The sequence below is a fragment of the Geotrypetes seraphini genome, chromosome 4 (assembly GCF_902459505.1).
Source record: "Geotrypetes seraphini chromosome 4, aGeoSer1.1, whole genome shotgun sequence".
NCBI classification, from domain to species: domain Eukaryota; kingdom Metazoa; phylum Chordata; class Amphibia; order Gymnophiona; family Dermophiidae; genus Geotrypetes; species Geotrypetes seraphini.
In genome coordinates, this window is record NC_047087.1 from 259951072 (window position 1) to 259974231 (window position 23160).

The 23160-nt window shown below is 39.5% G+C and overlaps 1 protein-coding gene across 1 annotated transcript in view; it reads right to left on the bottom strand.

Annotated features, from left to right (window-relative positions):
* Positions 1-6396: 6396 nt before the first annotated feature.
* LOC117360103 (cone cGMP-specific 3',5'-cyclic phosphodiesterase subunit alpha'-like) overlaps positions 6397-23160 on the bottom strand; it is a 121977-nt gene continuing 105213 nt past the window's right edge. The window contains 4 exon segments of the mRNA XM_033943772.1: positions 6397-7811; positions 15470-15623; positions 20292-20375; positions 22752-22826. Of these exon segments, the coding sequence (XP_033799663.1) occupies positions 7744-7811; positions 15470-15623; positions 20292-20375; positions 22752-22826 (381 nt within the window). The 3' untranslated portion in view covers positions 6397-7743.

Below are 23160 nucleotides of genomic sequence, written 5' to 3' on the forward strand. Positions count from 1 at the left end.
TGTAACCACTAGGCTACGCTTCCACTTCACAGCACAATGGCCAGGCATCTATGAACACCCATTAGCAGGGATCTCAAAGTCCCTCCTTGAGGGCCGCAATCCAGTCAGGTTTTCAGGATTTCCCCAATGAATATGCATTGAAAGCAGTGCATGCACATAGATCTCATACGTATTCATTGGGGAAATCCTGAAAACCCGACTGGATTGCGGCCCTCAAGGAGGGACTGTGAGACCCCTGGTTTAGTACAACCTTCCCGAAGATTCAGTTGCCTCTGGGCTTATATTATCTGGGAAGATGTGGCTCACTGGTAGAGAGCTGCTGCCTCTGCACCCACAGATTGTGAGATCAAATCCCAGTGCTGTTCTTTGTGCCCCTGAGCAAGTCACTTAGGGCAGTGGTTCCCAACCCTGTCCTGGAGGACCACCAGGCCAATTGGGTTTTCAAGCCAGCCCTAATAAATATGCACGAGAGAGATTTGCATGTAAAGGAAGTGTCAGGCATGCAAATCTGCTCCATGCATATTCATTAGGGCTAGCCTGAAAACCCGATTGGCCTGGTGGTCCTCTAGGACAGGGTTGGGAACCACTGGTTTAGGCCTTTTAACTACTAGGCCACTTCCTTTCATAATTATGTAGTGTGTGTTCACTTTCCATTGAAGCAATATGTTGTCTATATTATGTCTCAAAGAAACTGTATTTGAACAAGCAATTCTACAAGATCTTTTCTAATAATCAATTTTCTCAGGGTTGCTGTGAAAATCCAAAAGCTAAATGAAAATATGCCAACTTCAACTATGTGATTCCATACTTGTGTGGCTGATTCATCCTGCTTGTCAACAGCGAAAACAAAGTTGCTTACCTGTAGCAGATGTTTTCCATGGACAGCAGGGCAATTTGGACGTATGCTCGCCCACCTTCCCAGGAATGGACTCCTAAACTCGGCATTAAACTGAAGGGACTTGTGAGGTAGCAGCTGTGAGGGAAGGTTTTGCGCACAGAAAAAAATTTCTAGGTTTTTCTGAGCCCCGCTTTAATTTTCTTCCCCGTGAGGGAAGGAGCAAAGCTTGCCCAGCCTGTAGCAAGACTAGGCAATCATCTAGGAGAGCATCTTTTGGAGGACAAAACAATATGGATCCTGAAAGCCACAGAAACTCATTACCATGCGTGCATACTGTTTCCCTGCAGGAAAAGTGAACAATTTTCAGATAGCTCATTTACCCATTTATTTAAAAGCATAATATCTTTAGGCGGTGAGAAACTCAGTTCAAGCGCCTGAAAGCTAATGGGGGGGGCGGCAAGGCTGAAGATGGTAGAACACCCAGATTTTTTTCATCTCCAAATATAGATGAGCAGCGCTGATAGCAGCAATCTCCTGAGCATCCCCAGTTGTACACCAGTAGTTTGTACCTTGGGAACAGTACACTCAGTAAAAATGCACCTTTAATTTTATAGGAACGTTTGGAAAATACAGTTAGTATGACGCTTGAATTAAAGAGTTGCACGGGGACAGAAATCCCACCTCCCCGCCCGTCCCCGCCAGGATCCTCACCGTCCCCATCAGGATCCTCTCTGTCCCCACCCATCCCCGCAAGGAATTACCTCCATCCCCGCCCGTCCCCATAAAAAGCAGCAATTACTTCTGACAGGATCATCAATTCCACAGTTTCTTTTGCTGTTTTCCTTGTTGAATCTCTTTGGTGGAACCCTTTTTTTGTTTTCTGTTCTGGTAATTAACTTATAAACCCCCTCTTTTACTAAGGCTGACGTGTCCATTATATTATATGGATAAACTCTGCTTCCAAAGCCTTCCATCCCCGTGGGAGTCCCGTTGGCTAGAGGGGGGTCCCCGTGGGAGTCCCGTGGGCCAGAGGGGGGTCCCCGTGGGTTAGGGGGGGATTTCCACGGAAACCCCGCGGGATTCCCGCGATCCCCATTCCCGTGCAGACCTCTAGCTTGAATCAGGATATTGAGGAGAAAAACAGCAAAGGCACTCTTCTGCTTCTAATGTTGACAGCAGATTTTTTCAGATAAGGAACAGTTATCTGTGCCAATTATGAATTGCTGTTTAATTAGTAAACATTGTGTTGAATGTCTCTGAGAGAAAATCTTTATATACACTTAAAGCATGTTGATTTGTTTTAGTGTATGTGAGGATTTTTAAGTGACTCATTTGAAATGCAGTTATTTTATAAACTACTGTAATTTTTTTCCTGTACTTAAGTGTATCTGTGGTTTCTGATCCAGCCTCAGAGTATAATTTTGAATTATATATGATGAGCCCTTCTCACCCTCCAACACAGTTGAGGGGTTATGGAAAAAATGCTCAAAAACTGAAACATGGTTTTAAATAAAATTATTCTATTCTAAAACATCCATGTTTTCTATCAGTTTTTTTTATTTGACAATACGGATTGAGCATCATTATTATAGCAGGGGCATTTAGGGCTCCTTTTACAAAGGCGCACTAGGGCCTTAACGCATGGAATAGCGTGTTCTAAAATGCCGCGTGCGCTAGCTGCTACCGTCTCCTTTTGAGTAGGCGTTAGATATTTGGCTAGCGCGTGCTAATCCAGTGCATGAGGTAAAACCCTTAGCGCACCTTCATAAAAGGAGCCCTTAGATTTTATTCAGCGATGGGCCAAATGATCAGAAATCTGTATGTATAGGCCATATACATATTTTAGCCTGTTACAGAATGATGTACGAGTATATGCATTAAACTTTATGAATCTTTTCTAAAAATGTGACTTCATATCTTATCAAATAGCTTTGCAATACTTCAAAACCAATGTGATGGCTAATTAGGTAAAAATGTGTTTTGCTAAAAATCTCAAGTGGACCATATACCAAGTCAGGTAGACTGCACCATCGATGACCTGTTTTACATCAACTGGGAAAACAGTCTGTACTCAAAGGGAGAAATTTTATAAAAGTTTTTCTTTGTGTAACACTGTTTTCCACATGGAAATATATACCTTTTATTTATTTATTTAAAATAATATCGCACTTAATCTAATTTTTGCAACGCATTCTTGCCTTTATCCCAAACAACTGCTACTACTCTTCTGAAAAAACTGTCCACTCACTCTTCACTTATCTTGGCACTAAGATCCGGAACAACCTCCCAACTAACAGCATGAAAACATTCTATAACAGATTCTGAAAAAAAATAACAACTCTCTTCTTTGTAAGCATACACACTATAGACAACTAACTTGAAATACCTAGGGCTCCTTTTACTAAGGTGCATTAATGTTTTTAGCACACGCAGAAAATTACCACACACTACGTGACTAGAATTAATGCCAGCTCAATGCTGGCGTTAAGGTCTAGTGCACGCAGCAATGTAGCGCGCGCTATTCCGCGTGTTAAAGCCCTAACACAGCTTAGTAAAAGGAGTCCCTAATGTGACAAAATCCTATACTCAATTCAAGCATTATACCAATACAGTCATGGAACCTTAATCCTCCCCCATTACACCATTCATAACTCTGTCCTCCTTAAACTTCTATAATGTAGCATATACATTCTGTTATTCCTTCTATTGTAAGTCACAGAATGTATGGGTTTATGCTCCTCTGCCAGCAGGTGGAGACTGAGACATTGACCTTTGGCATTGACATTTGTTAGATAAAGTTGTATTTAAAAAACAATACCATCCTGGAAGCCCAGACTAGATATACTCCATGTATTTAAAAAGGAGGAAGGAAGTCCAAACAGCAGTTGGCAAGGTTAACAAGTGAGGTGAGGAGCTAAAGGAGAATCCTTCAGAAAGTGGAAGAAGGATGTGACTGAAAATAATTGTAAACAGCTCAATTAATGGCAAGACAAATGCAAGGCGCTAATAAGGAAGACAACGAGAAACTTTGAAAAGAAGATTGCACTGGAAGCAAAAAAACATACAGTAAAAACTTTTTGAGGTATATTAAAAGCAACAAGCCGGGAAGAGAATCAATTGGATTGCTAGACAACCAAGGGATAAAAGGAGCTGTCAGGGAAGACAAGGTTATAGTGGAGAGATTAAATGAATTCTTTGCTTTGGTCTTCACAGAGGATGATGTGGGGGAGGTGCCAGAAATTGTATTCAATTTTGATGAACCAGATAAATGCAAACAAATCTATGTAACACTGGAAGATATAATGGGTCAGTTTGACAAATTGAACAGTAGCAAATCACCTGGACCGGAGAGTATATATCCCAGAGTGCTGATAGAATTGAAAAATGAACTTGCAGAGCTATTATTAATAATTTATAATTTTTCTTTAAAATCTACCATAGTGCTGGAGGGTGACCAACATGATGCTGATTTTTAAGAAGGATTCCAGGGTGATCTCAGAAATTATAGACCAGTGAGTCTGACATCGGTGCTGGGCAAAATGGTAGAGACTATTATAAAGAACAAAATGACAGAACATATATATAAGCATGGGTTAATGAGGGAAAGCCAACATGGATTTAGTCGAGGGAAATCTTGCCTTAACAATCTACTGCAATTTCTTTGAAGGGGTGAATGAACATGTGGATAAAGGTGAGCTGGCTGAAATTGTGTGTTTGGATTTTAAAAAGGCATTTGACAAAGTACTTCATGAAAGACTTCTGAGGAAATTAGAAAGTCATGGAATAGGAGGTAATGTCCTATTACGGATTAAGAACTGGTTGAAAGACAGAAAACAGAGAGTAGCTTTAAATAGTCAATATTCTCAGTGAAGAGGGGTAAATAGTGGGGTTCTCCAGGGGTCAGTGCTGCAACCGCTGCTTTTTAACATATTTATCAAGATCTAGAGATGGGAATAACTAATGAGCTATTTAAATTTGCTGATGATACAAAGTTGTTAAATCACAAGAGGATAGTGAAAAATCACAAGAGGATCTTGGGAGACTGGGCATCAGAATGGCAGATGACGTTTAATGTAAGCAAGTGCAAAGTGATACATGTGGGAAAGAGGAACCTGAACTATAGATGCAGGGTTCCACATTAGGAGTCACTGCCCAGGAAAAGGTTCTAGGTGTCATTGTTAATGATATGTTGAAACCCTCAGCTCAATTGCGGCATCAGCTAAGAAAGCAAATAAAATGTTAGGAATTATCAGGAAAGAAATGGAAAATAAAGATGAAAGTGTTATAATACCCTTGTATCACTCTGTTGTACAGCGGCAGCTCGAACATTGTATGCAATTCTGGTCGCCGTATCTCAGAAAAGGTACAGAGAAGGGCGACAAAAATGATAAAAGGGATGGGATGACTTTCCTTTGAGGAAAAGCTAAAGAGGCTAGGGCTATTCAACTTGGCGAAGGGATGGCTCAGGGATAAAAAGATGGAGTGGAATGAGAAAAGGTAAAGAGAAGGGCAACAAAAATGATAAAAGGTAGGGTAAGACTTCCCTATGAGGAAAGGCTAAAGTAGATAGGGCTGTTCAGCTTGGAGAAGAGATGGATTAGTGGTGATATGATAGAGGTCTATAAAATACTGAGTGGAGTAGAAAGGGTAGATGTGAATCACTCATTCACTCTTTCCAAAAATACTAGGACTAGGGGGCATGCAATGACCCTACTAAGTAGTAAGAACATAAGAATTGACACTGCTGGGTCAGACTAGTGGTCCATCGTGCCCAGCAGTCCGCGCACGTGGCGGCCCCCCACGTCAAAGACCAGTGCTCTAAATGAGTCCAGCCTCACCTGCGTACGTTCCAGTTTAGCAGATTAGTAGATTTGAAACAAACTGGAGAAAATATTTTTTCAAACAATGTGTATTTAAACTCTGGAATTCATTGCAGAGGATGTGGTGAAATCAGCTTAGCAGGGTTTAAAAAAGGTTTGGATAATTTCCTTAAAGAGCCATTCATGGGCCATTATTGAGATGCCTTGGGGAAATCCACTGCTTATTCCTAGGTTAAGCAGCAGAAAATCTTTTCTTTTTTAACTTTTAGTTATTAATGTCAACAAAAAGTGCAATACAATTTATATACAAACTAGCTGATGCCCCGGCGTTGCACGGGTATTTAATTATAGCAATAACACTGTAAATGGATTCAAATAAAGATACTTTATAGTGGTGAATGAAATTATTTTTTTACAGCTTAATAAAAAGTACAATAATCAAATTATAATGTGAAATATTTGACAAAATGAATACAATACAACTAACGCAAAACGTGATTATAAACAACAATTTTAGTTTCACCTCCTGGAGCAAGAACATATAAATTCTTGGGTGAACCCACCCTTGAGCAAGCAACATAGAGTTGTGGGCCGCGAGACCCCCAGAACATATCACCCCAGGTAGTGAGGGATCTGCATACCAAGTTTTGTTCAAATCGGTCAAGCCGTTTTTGCGTGATCGCAGCACATACACACACACATACATACCTCCGATTTTATATATATAGATAATGATAATTAACCAAGCACTTATAATCAATCAGTATCTATACAAAAGATAAAAATTCCCTCCCCCATGCATCATTATCATCAGGAATAATACCAATACAAAAGATATACCCTCCCATCCCCCTACTATTTGGCATCTTGCTAGGGACTTGGGATCCGGGTTGGCCACTGTTGGAAACAGGATACTGGGCTTAATGGATCTTCGGTCTGTTCCAGTATGACAAGTCTTATGTTGTTATGTTCTTACATTTGGTTGAATGATTTGATATGAAAATAGCTTTTACAATTTTTTATTGATTTTTTATATTTATATTTGGACTGCAGGCTTTCTGGTTTTCCTGTGTAATCAAAACATGGCACTCAAATTCTGACAGTTTAAGTGGGGGGATTTATCAAGGGTAGCTAACCGCTAAACGCTATAATCGGCATCTTAGCGTTTAGGGCTCCTTTTATAAAGGTGCGCTAGCGTTTTTAGCGCATCTACCGGATTAGCGCACGCAAGCCGAAAAACTGCCTGCTCAAGAGGAGGCGGTGGCAGCTATCGCGCATGGCATTTTAGCGCACGCTATTCCGCGCATTAAGACCCTAACGCACCTTTGTAAAAGGAACCCTTAGTGTGCGCTAAATCAGCACCCCTTGATGAATTCCCCCTTAGTGTTAATCAAGGGTTATAAAAATACTTGCACCAAACTAGAATAGGTAAGTGTTGGAGTGGTGTCGTAATCATTATCTGAGCTAACTTGACTAGATATGCACTTAGGCAGCTATATGGATCAAAGCTATGAGGGGATGGGGTTGAGTTTAGGGCTAGTGGGCATTACTATAAATTTATCAAACCCAGGCACTTCAGGGATAGACTGCCTTGGATTTGACTGATTTATTTACAACTTCCACAGTGAATATGAAGTGTGCTCTCATTTTGAGAGATTTTAATTTCTTCTTCAATGACATGGGGTATGTGAAGGTGGATGTGTTTCTTTGAGGCACTGTATAAGCCTTGGGCTCCCATCAATTTGGGCCTATAGAAATGTGCAGGACACAATTATAGATGAGTGACTTATGCGAGTGTTTTGTTCTATTCAACTCTAACATTATTGAAAAATGTATAACCTTAGTGACAAATCTTAGAAATACATTTATTTTACACAATGGCTTCCTCTCATGTTTTTATTAAGGTTTATCTTAGTGGTAATGCTAACTGCTTCTGCGTATATTTCATTTTATTGGTATTTACTAGATGGCAGACATTTTGAGGATTATTTTGATCAATTGCTCTTCTGTTTTGAGCTGAAGTTCCTTCTAGTATTTCTTTCAGGTGGAAAGTCTCAATGACTTACTCCCAATATATTTTATTATCTACAAAATTATGCATGTTTTAGATGTTCTTTGGTTATCATCTCCTCCTCCGCTTGATGCAAGTTGACCTGAAAACAGAACAGAAAGGTTAGTAGCATTCAAATGTTCTAAGTTATGTATTTTCAAAACTGCCAGTGGATTTGTGAAGGTTATTTTTGTGATCTGAAAAACTGTTTTTGCCTACTAGAAAATTAGACTAGCTTTATAGTACCATGTTATTAGTTTGGCAAGATGTTGAGGAACCCAAAGCATTCCTAATGAGGTGCAACAGTTGGCACTTGCATTTCTTGAAGGATAACCATACATTGAAACAATCATAATGTAAAATTTCAGAAGTTTATTTTTCCAGCTGTCTTATCTTCATGAAAGACATGAATTATGAAAAAAATTCTTAAATCAATATAATGCAGCATACCAAAATTAGACTAAAAATTTACTAAGTTATTTGCGACCCTTTTCATCTGCATTAAAACATGTCACATAATCTGTCTCTTGGCATCACCAGTATTTGGATGTAAGTAACACCATTTTTTTATTTTTAAAGTCTTAAAACTGTAGTAGTTTAAATATTTCTGTATTGAACGTTCCACTGTAGTGGCTCAGAAGATATGTGTACCATGGTTTTCTTAAGTCAGATGGAAAGCAATTGAACTTTTATGACCGGATTAGCATGACCACATTGTATGGCAGTGATGTACTAGTAGTTTCTTGCTTGTCTACTTCATTGGGTGATGTCAAAATTGTATGATTTTATGGCCAAGTGGGCAAAGCCTCAATTTTGCCCATTTTGGCTTTTTGGATCTAGTGCAGGGATCTCAAAGTCCCTCCTTGAGGGCCGCAATCCAGTCGGGTTTTCAGGATTTCCCCAATGAATATGCATTGAAAGCAGTGCATGCACATAGATCTCATGCATATTCATTGGGGAAATCCTAAAAACCCGACTGGATTGCGGCCCTCAAGGAGGGACTTTGAGACCCCTGATCTAGTGCATTGAGATATCAATATCTACCTATGAGTAAGTGGACTAAGCAAAAAGCCAAAGAATTTTGCAGACCTTTGCAAGTGCTTGAACAGGTTATCACTGGTCACATGGACAACTGGGCCAGCCACCTCAGGAGTGAAAAATGGGTTAGCCCACTTGCCTATAAGACCATCCAATTAATTTTAAAGGAATACCCAGTTGCCCCATCCAACACATCACTATTTTAAAGAATTTCTTGCTAAGTTAAAGATAGTACAACCTAGATCTTGACATATCTTGAGTACCAAGTTGCCATGGTGACCATGATTTTCCTGTCCCGAGTTTCTGTCCTGTTTGCAGTTGCCGGCACCAAAGAACTTTTCCTTCAGCTGGTCCTGCACACCACTCAGTGAATTTGAGCCATGAAGTGCTGAATTCCCATGGTGATCAGCTAAACTAAACTAAACTTTAAGTTTATATATCTCATCCTCTCCATAAAGATGGTTTACAGCAGGGGTCTCAAAGTCCCTCCTTGAGGGCCACAATCCAGTCGGGTTTTTAGGATTTCCCCAATGAATATGCATGAGATCTATGTGCATGCACTGCTTTCAATGCATATTCATTGGGGAAATCCTGGATTGCGGATTGCAGCCCTCAAGGAGGGACTTTGAGATCCCTGGTTTACAGGAACTTTAAGATAAGGAAGGAAAAACATAATAAGAATTAGTGATTATAAAGATGATAGCGAGATTTTCATTTTTGAGAATAGCCAAGTTTTCAGATGCATTCAAATTTTGTTAAGATCAGGCACCACGTGGTTCAAACTCACTTAGAGCTGTAAGAAGCTGGACAGCTGTTTGGCATCAGTGGCTGCAGTGGTGTAGTAAGGAGGGTGGAGGGAGGACTGTCTGTCCCGAGCGCCACCTTGGTAGGGACGCCGGCACCCATCTTCCTCTCTGTTCCCTCGCCCCCCCAACTACCAAAGTGTGTGCACACCCCTTCCCCCGTACCTCTTTTAACATTTGTGCCACAAACAGCAACTCCAACCCGCTGCTCGCACCAGCATCGGTTCTTCCTCTGGTGTCACTTCCTGGACCCTTGCCTAAGAAGTGATGTCCAAGGAAGAGCCAACGCTGGTGCGAGCAGCGGGTTAGGATTGCTTCTTGTGCCGGGAACGTAAAGAGGTCTGGGGAAAGGGAAGAGGCAAGGGAGCGGGGAAAGGATGGGTGGGGGAGGGGTACCACTTGCTTGGGCGCTTCTCGACTTTAACCCCTTTGAAAAGAGTTCTTCTGTTTGACCTTAAAACCAGGACATCACAGCTTCCTTGACATCTTCATCACTTGAAAACCGCTTGCCCGCGGAGTGATTTCTTCAAAATTTAGAACAAGAAATAATCCAAGGGAGCCAGAAGAGGACACTACATCGATGGTTCAGCTGTTGAAACCCACATTCTCGGATGGCAGCTTGTGATTGTTGTGACATGTGCATTGGCGCATAGTCATGAAGAAGCAGCATTCCTGCTGTAAGTTTTCCTTTTCTTTTCTCAATGATATGAAATGAAACAAAAAGTGTGAAGAAAAGTGTGGAATAACTTGGCTTCATTCTTTTCTTGGTTGGGCTGAGAACTTTTCAGTGGCCCGTCTTATAATGCCATTGAGCCATACTACTCATGCTAATCCCTTTTGAAGAATCTTGATGCAGCAATAACATCTAATCTTTTTCTGATCTGTTCAGTTCTCCAAGAAGCCCCTTCCCTTCCTCTAGGAAACAAGCTTATATAGATTTATAGCATGGATATTTATTTGGAGATCCTGAAAATCTGACTGGCTGTGGGGCACCTAGGATATGAATAAGCATGAGAAAACTGAATAAGCAACAGAAACCCCAAGCAGAGACCAGGAAAAACCAAAAGTGGGGATGAACAATGGACTGACGGGGAGGAAGCCTATCTATCCTACATTTGTCCACCTGGTTTTTCATATTTCTTTAATCACCGTCGCCTAAAACGCGGTGGTGGACTAGCTGTTATATCTCGTAATTCACTACTAATAGACATTGATTATTCCCCCCCTAACTCCCCTATTGAATTCTTACAATTTTCTTCTCAGTCTAAACCTAAATTAGATGCTCTTCTTCTTTATTTACCTCCTCCTATCACCAGTGAGAATTTAACCCAACTTCAATCACTCCTTTTCGACTTTGGTTCCTCTTCTCTGAACCCAATCATATTGGGAGATTTTAATATCCATTTTGATAATCCGGACAATTTTTCCACTAAAAATATTCTTTCCTTTACCAAACAATTAGATATTCAACCTTTATTCTCCGAACCAACACATCAGGCAGGTCATATTATTGATATGGCCTTCATCCCAACCTCTTCAACTTGGTCAGATCACTTCTTGATCTCTCTATCTTATAAAACAACACCTATTAATTCTCAAAATTTCACAAAGACAGTTAAATTTAGAGATTTTAACAATCTCAATTTCGAATCTATTACAGCAAATCTTCCATCAAACTTCTTTGAGCTTAATAACATCTCACTAGATGATTCTCTAAAACTTTGGACTACCAATACTCTTTTATTATTAGACTCTTTAGCCCCATTACAAATTAAAAATATCACAGCAAGGAAATCAACCAATCCCTGGTTTACTCCAGAACTTTCTCTTATTAAAAAACAATTGAGATCACTTGAACGCAAATGGAGGAAAAACAAATCACCAGTTAATACCGAATTGTTTAAAGAACATTCTAAATTTTACAAATCAAAAATTACTCTTGCTAAAACTAAATATTACTCGGCCCAAATTCTGAAAGCTACTAATTCTTCAGTACTATATCGTATTTTAAACTCAATCACATACTCTAACAAGTCGAAAAATCATGAAAAGGAATCTAATCTTACTGCCCAAGATCTCTCAACATATTTTATCAATAAAATTAATAAAATTAGATCAACTTTCACCACAAATCAATTATTTAAATCTGTTAAAGAACAAATTGAACCCAGTTCACTTTCTTCAAAATGTTCATACTTTAAAATACCTAATCTGACAGAGATTGAAATCCTCATTAAGTCTATTAACATAAAAGGCTCCTTAGCTGACTCTATACCACCATTTCTTCTTAAGCGCTATTTTAAAATATTCGGTCCAGCAATTCTCACACTTGTCAGTGAAAGTTTAAAACAAAGCTACATGCCAACACTCTGGAAAAATTCAACTATCCGTCCTATCATTAAAGATCAAAAAGTTAGTATTAATGACATGTCAAATTACAGACCAATATCCAATATTTCATTTCTGTCTAAAATAACTGAGAAAGTAGTTTTTAATCAATTATCAGACTTCATTGAAAATACTAACGTCTTACATCCAAACCAGACAGGTTTTAGGCAACACCACTCTACAGAACACTCATTGATAGGAATGACCACTTCCATACAATACTTCTTAGATCACCACCAATCAGTTCTATTAATTTCATTAGATCTTTCAGCTGCTTTTGATACGATCGATCATGAGCTCTTACTAAACAGGCTTCAGTCTATTGGAGTCACAGACCAGGTACTTTCTTGGTTCCAATCCTATCTATCCGATCGTACATCACATGTGTTATTCAATAATGAAACCTCTAATAATTTTTCTTCTACATTCGGTGTTCCGCAAGGTTCTATTTTGTCTCCACTTCTTTTTAACATTTTTCTTGCTCCACTCCTTACTCTATGTCAATCCATCGGCTTTAATGTTTTCGCCTACGCCGATGACATTCAATTATTACATCCTATTGATCCCACTAATCCTGCGGATTTCTTAACAATTAACACGAAACTTGAAAAAATATCTCAATGGCTAAATAACAATTGCTTAGCATTGAATATTAACAAATCAAACATATTACTCTTCCCCTGGAAAGACAACTTCAATCTTAACTTTCCAATGTCTATCAAAGGTCACTCACTGCAAGAAGTTAAAAACATAAAAATCTTAGGAATCATATTTGATCATAAGCTTACATTTCATGATCATATCAGCAGTATCGTTAAATTCTCTTTTTTTAGGCTCAGACAAATTCGTTCTATTTCCCAATTTCTCTGCGCTAAGTCTCTTAAAATCCTCATTCACTCTCTTGTTATATCTAAGATAGACTATTGTAACGCTCTGTATAATGGTATTGCTCAAAAGGAAATCAAACGACTTCAGATTATACAGAATACATCTATTAAATTAATTTCTAAAGCAAAGAAGTTCGACCATGTTACACCACTACTTAGGGATGCTCATTGGCTACCAGTTACACATCGGGTAATTTATAAAATTTGTTTGCTTACATTTAAGACTCTTTTCTTCAAAACTCCTGCATTTATCTATAAATATTTGATTCCATACTCCACCAACCGAACATTAAGATCCACAGAACAACATTTATTATCAATCCCATCTCTAAAAATCATAAGCACCCGTCGGCAGGTAATTTTCTCTGTATCAGCTCCCCAACTTTGGAATTCTCTCCCTATCTATTTAAGGGAAGAATCCAATATAGAAAAATTCAAAGGTAAACTGAAGAGTTTTCTCTTTAACGATGTTTTTGCTAATTAACCATCTAATTTTTTATCACAGTATATTATTTACTCATAAGCTTCATCGAAGCTTTAATTCTTTCCCTTTCCCCTTTTGTGCTTCCCTTATTTGTTCCTTACTCTTTAAACATATTGTAACTTTTCCCCATATTTTTCCTCACGTATCTTGTTTTTTAATGTATTGTCTGTCTTTTAATGTATTTTTCCCTCAAATTTGTAATTTTAGTAATTTGTAAATTGCTTAGAATTTGGATTAAGCGTTTAATCAAAATACAATAAACTTGAAACTTGAAACTTGACTTCCAAAGACAGGAGGATACCACAGATGACCAGGATCACAGTTTATTAATTCTCACATACAAAACATCTTACACAACACCATGTTTTGGCAAGAAAATTCACCTGCTTTAGGACCAAAACAAACTGTTTCACCAATAGACCAGAAAACCAGGGCATGATTTCTAAATGTACTATGAGCTATGGACACGATTTACTGGTTCTATTGTCTCTCTTCAAAGTCACATGGGGAGGGCTCAGCCTTCAACTTGCTCTGCATAAGCTGCATTACTACTAATGGTAATAATTCCTTGTGATAGCTTAAGGGTTAATTCTGAAGCAAAATGTCTGGAAATTTTCAGCTCTTTTGTGGCAGATTTGCATAAATTTGAATAATTGTACATATTAAAACAAAATAGTATTACAAGTTTGCTTAGTGTTTGAATGTTTTATTTTGTTCTTTTTGGTGTTTTATGGATGGGGAATTTGAGATGATTAGGGAGGAGAGAAAGGATCTTCGGTCTGAAGGCAGGAAGAATGAAGATTGAGGATGAGAATGGAGGTCAAGAAGGAAAGAGTAGGAATGGAGTACGCTTGTCATCTGACTCAGTGTCATAAGTAATAGGCTAATCCAGGCCTGGTTTTTCCCTTTTGCTCGCAAAGACATGTAGTTTAGGTTTTCTTGGGAAACTCAGTTGAACAATCAAAGCTACAGGTCCATACATGCAATAGGTAAACCAAGAGCTAGATTAGCTGATTCCTTATGGCATGGAGTTAGATGGCAACCTTAGGATGGGTGGAGAAAGAAGAGGAAAGTTTGAGGATGGGCAGCAAATAGGTTGTGAAAGAACAAGATTCTAGACCAGGGGTCTCCAAAGTCCCTCCTTGAGGGCCGAATCTAGTCGGGTTTTCAAGATTTCCCCAATGAATATGCATGAGATCTATGTGCATGCACTGCTTTCAATGCATATTCATTGGGGAAATCCTGAAAACCCGACTAGATTCGGCCCTCAAGGAGGGACTTTGGAGACCCCTGTTCTAGACTCTTGGGAGTGGTATGAATGGGAAAAGATCTTCTGGGATGTTGCAGGGGCGAGCACATCCAGAGAGAAGAAAAGGAAATGTCTCTTCCCTGGATCCAGCCCAGCTCCCCTCCCTCTCTCCTCAGCCCTATCCTTTTCCCCTCCCTTTCTCCAACCTTTTTTCTCTCCATTCCTGTCCCCATCCTAGGTGCTCATACATACATCTACCTTCCCAGTTCCTTTTTCATGCACAAACCATTCACTCTTTCACAGAGTCTCCATCCTCTATTTTAAACAATGTCCACCCATCAGCCACTCTTTCACCTATTTCATACAGTCCCAGTACATTAGCCCATCTTTCACATATCTTCGGTGCCTACATTCTCAACCCACTCCCCAACCCCTGTGTCATATAATTCTCCCCCTGCACGCCTTCATCCCACACTGATTCACCAGTAAGAAGAGACGAAGAGTGGTGGGGTTTGACTATTGCCGTGAGCGTTGTGGTTCAATCAGCAGTGGATGCCAAAGGAGGTTGACATGGTCCAACATGCTTCCACTCTCCTAATGCTGTTCTAAGCACATAGGAGGTGGGAAATCAACTGGAGGAAAGCGGAAAGACTTGGAGAACACTGCAGGAAAACTGCCACCTCCCTGGAACCCTGGTGTCCTGCGGTAGTTCTGTTGTAAATGGACAGTTCTGCAGCCCTATGACAGTGGAATCACATGAATGGGGCCTGATTAGTATAAACACTGCTCATTTCTATAGTGGTACTAGACATACCCAGCACACTACATCGATTGATCACTATACCAATTAGTCCTTTTGTATATAAATCAGAAAAACAAATTTACAAACATCTAATTTTATCTACTCTTAACCTCTTTTTGCTTCAGCTTCCTGGTGCTTTTTCTTTTCTTCCTCAATAACCCGCATCTTTTCATCATACTCGTCAGCTTGTGTTTTCCACTGAACTCTGTTGTTTTGAAGACCATCAAACATAGGTGTAATTTCCTTATGAAACCTTGAGAATTCCTACAAAAAAAAGAGAAACTGCGTTAATTGTTTTACTCTCAGACTTAAGTATAAAAATTGATAGGGGAAAAATACACAAAACCTCAGGAGAGTGTGGCATAGTGGTTAGAGCCACAGCCTCAAACCCCATGCTGCTCCCTGTGACCCTGGGCAAGTCACTTAATCCTCTTCTGCCCACCTGGATAGATAGAGAAAAATGTTTGAAGTACCCATATGTAAACTGCTTTGAGTGTAGTTGTATAACTACTAGCGGCAATACTGTGTACAAGTCCCAATCCCTCCCTCTGCCCCCACCTTTCCCTTCAAAAACTGTGGAGCCAGATGCAATGATTAAGAGAACTGGGGTAAGGTGATGATCCTGCATTATCTATTCATTTTGGGGGAGGCATTTTGTAATGAAAAAGCTTTTTTAAAGCCTCATCTGTCTGAGATTCATTTGTTGCATAGGGGCTCTTTCATGGAAGGAACAACAACCAGAGCCCCTGGTGTCACTACTCGAATACATGAGGCCACCTGATCCAGTAGCACTGTGTCAATGAGAACAGCCACAGTGCCTCTTGCGAGAGTCAGAGAGACCTGCGTGTCAAGCATAGAAGAAGAAGGGAACATCTAAGTTGTGTTTAAGAGGTGAGATATGCTTCCTGTATGAATAAAGACCGTTGGGGGGGGGGGGGTAAGGGGAGGGGGAGGGGGGAGAACCTGGACCCTGAAGCCTAAACTTCCTGTTTACAAAATGGTTGGGAATACAGTCGACTCCACTTAAGTGCATGTCCTTCAGACTGGGTCTCCATGTGCGCTTTAAACGGATGGTGCGCGCTTAATAGGAGTGGGGGAAGAGGAGGCTGTAGTTAAGCCTGCTCAGTTTAAATATGGTGCATGGGCTGTTGGAGCCTAAAGTACAGAAAGCTATGCCCTACAGCTTGAGTGGAAGCAGAGCACTCATTTCCCAGCTGTCCCAGCACTTAAGCTGCTGTGTGAAGCCTATCCATTTCCCAGTCAGAACATGATTGCATGTAACCGTAGTGAACGTAATGTGAAAGAATAGAGGTTGGACCTATGACATCAGTGTGCATAAGCGGATTGTATGCTTATCTGAATTGCAAATATCCAGAGTTTACGTCCATTGACTTTAATGTAAAAAAACGGGGCCGTGGTGGTAGGCTGCGGATAACTGAAGCTTGCGCTTAACCAATGTGCACTTAGGTGGAGTCGACTGTACAACATTTGTACTTGAGTCTGCGTTCATTGGCATTTGCTTCCTGTTCTCTGTCTAGGCCCCTGCGATCGTCACAGAAAGGACTATTAATAATTCCTGCCTTTAGCGGAGATGGATTATGTTTATATTTACACTTCTCCCTCCGTATTCGCGGTTTCAGCATTCACGGTTTCGATTATTCACGGTTTTTAGCTTTCTGGCTCCTCCCCCCAAATTATATCAGCTTGCATAGAGAAATTGCTGATTCCAAGCATTTACAGCGAAAATCGCCAATTCCCAGCACTTTCTTCACTGTGTTTTGCCTCTCCTTCAGGAACAGGTCTCCCACCATGTTATTCGCGGTTTCACCATATTCACGATGGTTTTTAATAGAAACCAGTGAATAATAACATATGAAAAAGTTATTTGCAGTTTTTCTGTATTTGCGGTTCTCTTAATCCCCTATCACAGCGAATACGGAGGGAGAAGTGTATTAACAAATTTCTTATAATGCTTTATCTTGTGAGACTAAAGTGGTTTTACACTTTCAAATTAATAAATATATGAAAGAATCAACCTAATTCAATCATACAAGATATATACTGTATAGCCACACAAAACAAATTAATTATATTAAGGGCTTCTTTTAGAAAGCTATGCTATGATTAGCAGAGCGCTGAATGCGAAGAAGTCCATTCCATTTCCATTCAGCGTGCCGCTAATTAGTAGTGCAGCTTTCTAAAAGGAGCCCTAACTTTGGTATTTCCAGGAACACTAGTGCAGTCTTCTCCCTCCTAGGTGGATATTAAGGGGCTGATTCTATAAACGGGACCTAAATCAGCTGGTGCCTAAAAAAAAGGCACTAGCCACATGTTAATCACGCTTAGGTGCCATTTACAGAATTGCGGCTAGCAGCACCTATGTAAAAACTTAGGCACCTGAAATGTAGGCAAGGATTTTAAAGGCCTACATTTCAGATGTCTTAAGCTTTTGGAGAATCACACTTAGCGGCGCCTAACTCACGCTCCACCCATAGGAATGCCCACTTAGGCATTAGGCGCCACTAAGTGCATTGCGATAGGCCAATTACATTTTTAAACTAATTATTAAGGCTGTTAAGGGTATTTTGCCAATTAAGTTAGGCGCCCTTTATAGAATCAGCCCCTAAAAGCCTGTTTTTAAAAATGGGCTATTCCACAATGTTGGTTCTATCCAAAAGAAGGCTTTTTATTGATGATCTCTTGACAGATGGAGTAGAGCCATTCTATGGTATTAAGGATCTAAACAATTTCGATGGTGTATATGGAATGGGTTTTGTTCACGCAATGCTATAGAAAGAATTATAAATTTTATCCTATATTGGATAGGTAACCAATGAAAGTGTATATACAGCGAGGTAATATGAACAAATTTCTCAGCATGTCCTAATAATCTGATTGATGTATTCTGTAGAGTTTATAATTGTTTAAGATTTGAATTTGGTAAAGAGTTTGCCTTATGTTTTCATCATGTATATAAATATTGTTTACTTCTTGAAAAACTTAATAAAACTATTTGAACTTACAAAAATATTCACTCTTTAAGAAGAACTTAAAGACTGTATTATTTAAAAACTGTCTCATGTTAACATTCAGATTTTAATTAATTATTTTAACTATGTACAGTATATGTACATTTTTAGAAAATGTTTGGTTATTCATAAGATTGCCAAGTGTTAACATTTACATATTTAACTAGAGCTATATTAATTATGTATGTGTATATGTGAATGTCTTGGGGGGGTTCTTTTATTGTAAACCTCTTTGAACTTTATGGTGTTAGTGGTATATAAACCTAAGTGTAATGTATTTGATTGGTCCCATTAATATTCTACAAAGAAAAGTACAGTGGTACCTTGGTTTACGAGCATAATTTGTTCCAGAAGCATGCTCGTAAACCAAAATACTCGTATATCAAAGCGAGTTTCCCTATAGGAACTAAGGGAAACTCGCTTGATTCGTTCCCACCCACCCCATCCCCCGAGGCCAGCGGCGCTGCTCTACCCCCCCCCCCCAAGAAACGGCATTGCTCCCCCCGCTCATGAAGGAGAGAACGGGAACACGAAGGCCTTAAGCATGCGCAGATGCTCAAGGCCCAGCGCAAAGGAGGCAGATCTTTGGGCACCGGCATGTCTTGTGCGTTGGTGCCATTGCCGGTGCCCGAAGATCTGTGGGGTAAGAAATGTGATTGTGTGGGTGGGTGGGTGCCTTTTTGATGCCGGATCGCGGCGGGGAGGGGGTGCGATGTGAGCAGAGGGTGCCGGATTGCGGGGGAGAGGGTGCCGGATCACGGAGGGGGGGGGGGGCGCTCATAAATCGAGGCACGCTCGGTGTCCGAGGCGCCGATTTTGCAAATGTTTTGCTCGTCTTGCAAAACACTCGCAAACTGGTGCACTCGCAAACCGAGGTACCACTGTAGATGCCTAATTTTTCCTAATAGACTAGGCTCTAAAAATAGGCATTCTTGGTGTCCAGAAATAGGTGCCCCCCTGATAGAATTGTCCTCCTGTGCATAGGGGAATGCTACAGAATTCTCACATCACTCCTGTGCTAGGGCAATGCTTCTCATCTCTACTCTTGGGAGGGCACACCTAGCCATCTGGGTTTAAGGATTACCACACACAAATACGCATGAAATAAATTTGCACATTTTGCAGAATCATTGTATACAAATTTATCTCAACTATAAATTAGGTCAATGTGCCTTCGGGAGATAGTTGAGTTGCACTGTGCTAGAGGAACCCTGATACTTCAGATGCCAGACAGTCATGAACAAGGACTTAATTTGGGTCACCAATATCTCTGTTGATCCTGTGTATTATTAATCAAGGCTCCAACACCCTTTATGGTGACTGGTAGAAATTGAGTATATTGACAAATTATGGTCTTATCGGCAAGACAACATTATATTATCACACTCATAATTTTTTTCCTTTATGTGGAATAAAGTGAATTTGGAATCTTGTACAGAAGAGCTTAATCTCTGCCTTAGGAAATCCAGTTTGGGTAAAATATCCCTGCATGCTTCAAAAACAAGGTTTTCTGATTTCACTAAAACTCCTAAAACAGCTACTGAAGATGTAATATAATCAAGCAACGTGCATATTGAGCTCTATTACATTTAAACCAGTATATACAGTAGGTTTAGTAAGAGAAAGATTGGTGCACAGGGAAGGAATACGAACAAGCTGCAATGGCAGACGTTCCAACTCAGTGAACATTTGGTTCAGAAATCTGTTCTACGAATCATTGACTTTCCGTGAGTTGGTGCACTAATAAACACATTTGTTCAAGTGATAAATGACAAACGTATTCTGTAAAACTTTCTTTCTAAAATGCTTGTTGTCATTTCCACCATATCCAAAGTCCATCACCTCGATACTATTACTGTGTTCTAACATAAAAAAAAAAGAATTACAAGTGAAATATGTTTACCTTATAGACAAAAGTACACACAAAATCAATGAAGCCAACTTGCAGTTTAGGAAGCTCATCTGATTTATTCCTGTCCATCATGGGCTAAATAAAATATTAAAAAATATTTGAAAATAAAACATTTTAAAGTAGAAATCAATTGAGTCAATGACATTGCAAAAGGAAGCAAATTAATTAGATTGGGGTATGAAGCATTTACCTGCCATCATATATATATATTTTTTCTATAAGCTGGAAAAACAAACAATGCAATTACGAAAGTGTCAGCCTCTATCCTCTGGACTTCTCTGCTTCTTTCCCAGAAGAAGGTGAAAACCTGGTCCTTCCACTAGACTTTTCAATCAACTATACCTCTGATCAGCTTGACTCAGATATATCCTTATCAGCCAGACTAGCTGCCCTACTGGGTTACCAGAATAAAACTGGAAGAAATATATCTGTCCCTGTGTTATGGGCTGCTATATTTAGGTTTACTAACTCTGCCTCATATGAGAGGATGCTGAAAAGTTCTCAGCCCAGCCATGAGAATGATGTGGACATGGTTCATTCAATGATCTGAAACACAGAATTTCGTTTCTGCAAATTGGCACTTGAGAAAAGATAACACTAGTTTTAGATACAGTGGCAAAATAATGCTCAGAATTTAGGAAGTTGGTTGGTTGGGCTGAGAACTTTCCAGCACCCCCTCATACTTTTCCCCAGGCACTACACATCCACAGGGTATATGCCAATTTTCATTTTGTCACTGTATTTTGGATCGATGTATCTTTACTATTGTTTCTATAACCCTACTCCCCACTGCTCACCAACCCAACCCCTTAACTGTATCTTGTTTGTCTGTCTTGCCTATTTAGATTGTAAGTTTCAAGTTTATTAAAATATTTGATTTCATCGCAAAATCCAAATCCAATGCGATTTACATTTAGCTAAAAATTAGGTTAAAAAAACAAACAAACCAAGACAATTGGAACTATTTTAACAAAACAATACATGTGAAAAAAAGGAGTGAAAAAAAATAGTGAAGGATTAAATACAATTCGTAAACAAATAAAAAGGGATAGGTAATAAAACAAGAGGTTGGGGAAGGTTACCCACTTAATTTTTGCTTACCAGCACTACTAGATTGTAAAGTATCCTAAGATAATAGAATTTAAATGATTCAGTTAAAAGCGTCCTTAAAAAGCCAGCTTTTCAGAAGACTTTTAAATTTACTAAGCAATTTTTCTTCTCTTATATTGATTCGGGAGCAAATTCATTTGAGGAGCTGTAACAGAAAGCTCTTTTGAGCGGGGACTGTCTTCTTTGTGACTCTGTACAGCACTGTGTATGTCTGGTAGCGCTATAGAATAATAGTAGTAGTAAGGTCTACTCCTTATTATTTAAATATTTTCTTAACTTACACTTCTCCCTCCGGATTCGCAGGGGATAGGGGCAGAGCCGGACAGCGAATGGTGAAATACCGTGAATATCTTCTGGTCCGGCTTTGACCCACCCCCGCCTCCTCCTGCCTTCCCCCCAGCATCCCGGCCTTACCTGGTGGTCTAGCGAGCTTTCGGGGCAGGAGCGATCTTCCTGCTCTCCTGCCCCGTGCAGATCGCCAATAGGAAATAGCTGCCGTGAGTTCCCGTAGTCTCTCGAGACTACGACAGGAACTCCCCACAGCCATTTCCTATTGGCGATCTACATGGGGCAGGAGTGTAGGAAGATCGCTCCTGCCCCGAAAGCCCGCTAGACCACCAGGTAAGGCCGGAGAAGGCTAAACTGTGGGGTTTTTTCTTTTTTTCCCCCTCCCCAAAAAATCACAAATATGTGAAATCGCGATTGCCGAAACCACAAATGGGGAGGGAAAAGTGTAATTGCTGTTTCACTATGTTATTATCATGTATAGGCTATACATTATCTTGGGTGAGTTTCTTTCAAAAGATATGTAATAAAGTATTATAATATTGTATTCTTTTCATGTACTAATGTCCCTTCCAAAAGCAGATTCTGTATGAATAATCACCTCTTGATTACCTTGGTTATCATAAAAATCTTCATAGCTGAGGAAATCATTATGATATATCCACAGTTCTTCAATAAGTGTTAATCAAAGATTATTTTATCAAAATAAATTTGATTTGACATAATTGACATACTGTAGTTCCACTTAACCATCTTTCAGGGCTCCTTTTACTAAGCTGCGTTAGCGTTTTTAATGCACGCAACATTTTAGCGTGTGCTAAACCCACGCTACGCAGCTAGAACTAACGCAAGCTCAATGCTGGCGATAGCGTCTAGTGCACATGGCAATTTAGCTCACATTAACGCCCTGACGCGGCTTAGTAAAAGGAGCCCTCAGACTTTATCAGCTTTATGAAAATTTTTGTCAGCCATATTTTTTAAGATATACATTTTATAATGATTTTTGGCTTCTAACAGCATGAATTTATGAATTTCAGATTGTTCCGTCTTCCTTACAATTGGTTGTTGCTCTAATACTGTTCGCTCCAAATCACCTTGCTCCCAAAATTCATTTGCAACCATAAGGGCAACCTTCAAAATGAAAAACAAATGTGCTAATTAACACCCAAATAGAGATTTTATTTTTTTTTTTTTAATTTATCAAATTTATAACCAAGTGAACAAATTGACAGAAAATGAAGAAAAAAAGTTAAGAAAAGAAAAAAAAGATAAGAGCAATGTTATATATCAGTGGAAAGGAAATACATCAAAATACAAGGAGGGCCAAGAATCATTATCTGGGAGTCAGTAACAAATAAATATATAATGAAAACTAAATACAAAAGAGTTAGCTCTACAGCTACTGTATTTACAGCAGATCAATAAGCTTCTCAAACAGATCTTAATCTAATCCACCTCATCATCT